This window comes from Oratosquilla oratoria, chromosome 4, assembly GCF_046742065.1.
Source record: "Oratosquilla oratoria isolate Oo_2021 chromosome 4, ASM4674206v1, whole genome shotgun sequence".
Taxonomy (NCBI): domain Eukaryota; kingdom Metazoa; phylum Arthropoda; class Malacostraca; order Stomatopoda; family Squillidae; genus Oratosquilla; species Oratosquilla oratoria.
This window is the reverse complement of record NC_134780.1, coordinates 82,152,766-82,155,265: the sequence shown is the minus strand read 5'-3', so window position 1 is coordinate 82,155,265 and position 2,500 is coordinate 82,152,766. Positions and strand designations below refer to the sequence as shown.

At 38.7% G+C, this 2,500-nt stretch overlaps 1 protein-coding gene across 1 annotated transcript in view; it reads left to right on the top strand.

Annotated features, from left to right (window-relative positions):
* The window catches only part of LOC143024987 (cytochrome P450 6k1-like), a 19,164-nt gene that overhangs the window by 7,958 nt on the left and 8,706 nt on the right, over positions 1-2,500 (top strand). Inside the window, exons 3-4 of the mRNA XM_076184543.1 lie at positions 1-116; positions 878-1,096. The exon at positions 1-116 is cut by the window's left edge and continues 569 nt beyond it. Coding sequence (XP_076040658.1) covers positions 1-116; positions 878-1,096 — 335 coding nt within the window. The remainder of the gene's footprint in view (positions 117-877; positions 1,097-2,500) is intronic.

Sequence of the window (2,500 nt, the reverse complement as noted above, 5' to 3'; positions counted from 1 at the left end):
GAGCGCAAAGGCGACCCTAAAAATGAGGAAGAACAGTGAAAGGCGGGGTGATTTCATAGACTTGATGCTGGAGGCCAAACAAGAACACGACCTGGACACGGCGAAGAGCAAATATCGTGAGTGGATTTAAAATAATTTATTTTCTCTTGTACAGATGAGGAAAGAAGGTCCTCGACACATTCTGGTGGGGTATATTCTTGGCACCTGGCAACAAGAACGTAGAAAACTATTGTAGTCAGTAGTGAAGTCTTTTTCTTTTCTCTGTTAACGAGACTATTTTTGCTGGACATTTATCAATTTGTATACGCGAATAAAAACCCTTTTGATATCAATGCATCCTAGGAAAGTGTCGAAGAACTTGTTTTCCCAAATGTATTCAGACTTACAGCACGGCATTTCTACTCATATAATCTTTGATAAAGACATATATGCATAAGTACATACGTGTGGTGTGTAATGTATATACGTGCGCGGGCGTGATTACATCCGCGATCACAGATCACTTTATACCTCACTCGCACCTGCATCCAAATGTTACACTGGATCATGACTCACCCAATACATCCAGTTTTTCATGAGTTCAAGTAGTGTTCGACTCATTTTCTTCTGTCCTTTCCTTTACTTCATCATCATAGCCGTGATTTGGGCAGTCTGACCATGCCGGGATGTTCATTACAGTGCGAGCAATGCACACCGTTTGCTCCTCTCATGTCCAATTTTATTTCACCCTTATTTTCCTCTTTTCGTGTTTGACCTCGTTCTCGTTCCACTTAATGAGAATTGTTGTTGGTCTCATCTAGGAAGGTATTTGTTGAACATTAGAAAAAAATCTCCCTTATTGTTGTACTGTGATGTATACATATTGCTTCTTGCACAGCTGTCACCGATGACACCATCATCTCCCAAGCTGTCCTGTTCCTTTTCGCGGGATTCCAAACCACCTCCACGGCACTCAGCTTTACTGCGGATCTTCTGGCCAGACATCACGAAAAACAAGAGCGACTTCGCGAAGAGCTCCGAAGTCTGATAGAGACCTATGGAGAACTCAATTACAAGGCCATAGGAGAAGCCAAGTATCTCGAGGCTTGTATACACGGTAAGTCCGACTATATAACAATAATTCCTAGACCGGGGTTACAGTGTTGTGACAATTTTGGGTGTGTTGCTGTGGGGAGGACAGAGTGAGAGAGAGAAAGGATTTCGGGGAACTGATAAAATGTGGCACATTGCAGCAAGATATTGTTCACCCACCCCTTGATTTAACAGGTAAATGGGACATCGGTCTGATATTTCCGATTGTCCAAAGTTTTCGAGGTTGACCAAAAACAGTGAAATAATGCTATAGACCAAGCACAGACCACTGGAACAAAATTAATACATAAGCAAACAAACTCACGAATGAATGAACAAATGAATATATAAACAAATACATAGATAAGTAAATAAATACACAAGTGATTAGATACATAAGTAAATAACATACAATAAAGAAAACAAAACTAAATAATACCATAAATGAAAAATAAATAAACATATGAAATAGATCAACAAATAAGCATAGCGCTTGCTGGTACGGACAAGTGTGGCCAATATCTCTATCGCAATGCACGTTTCACCAGGGGCTGGGGGCTAAGTGGAGCGACTGGTGCCTCCGGGTAAGGGAGGAGAGACGTCTGTTGGACTCGATGTCCACTCGTCGAGTAGCTGGAAGAGGTGGAGAGGTTCTTCACTTGGTTCCGAGACAATCAATCCTTCCCACGAGTTCCGTGGCGGCCTGGATAGCTCCAGCACACTGATTGGACAACGTCGACGGTGTTCTAGACCGTAACTCACGGTCGCTTCTTTCAGGTACATAGCCTAGCTCGTAGCGGCCGAGCTTGCGTCGTATGCTCCGATGGGTTGAGAGTGAGCCGCCATGAACTGCAGGGGAGACAACTGCCTAACAGCAATATATATGTATATATATACTGTATATATATATATATATATATATATATATATATGTACATATATATGTTTATTTATGTATGAATATATATATATATATATATATATATATATATATATATATATGCTTATAAGAACACGGGTACGTGTGTTCACTTATGCAAAGTAGTCCACTTGGAAAAAAGAAACTAACGAAGCAGAGCGCTTTTGTATATTACATCTTCAGATGTAATATACGAAAGCGCTCTGCTTCGTTGGTTTCTTTTTTCCAAGGAGTCTACCTTGCAGATATTTATATATATATATATACGTATATATATATGTATATATATATATATATATATATATATATATGTATATAATATATATATATATATATATATATACATATATATATGTATATATATATGCATATATATACATATATAAGATAAAATAAAATAATATTCAGAATAAAATCTATCACACTCTCGAACGTGAGCGCACATAAAGAGAGAAGTATGGTGCAGAGTGGTGGTTAAATACGCGCCAAACTCATTCAAACTGCACTTAC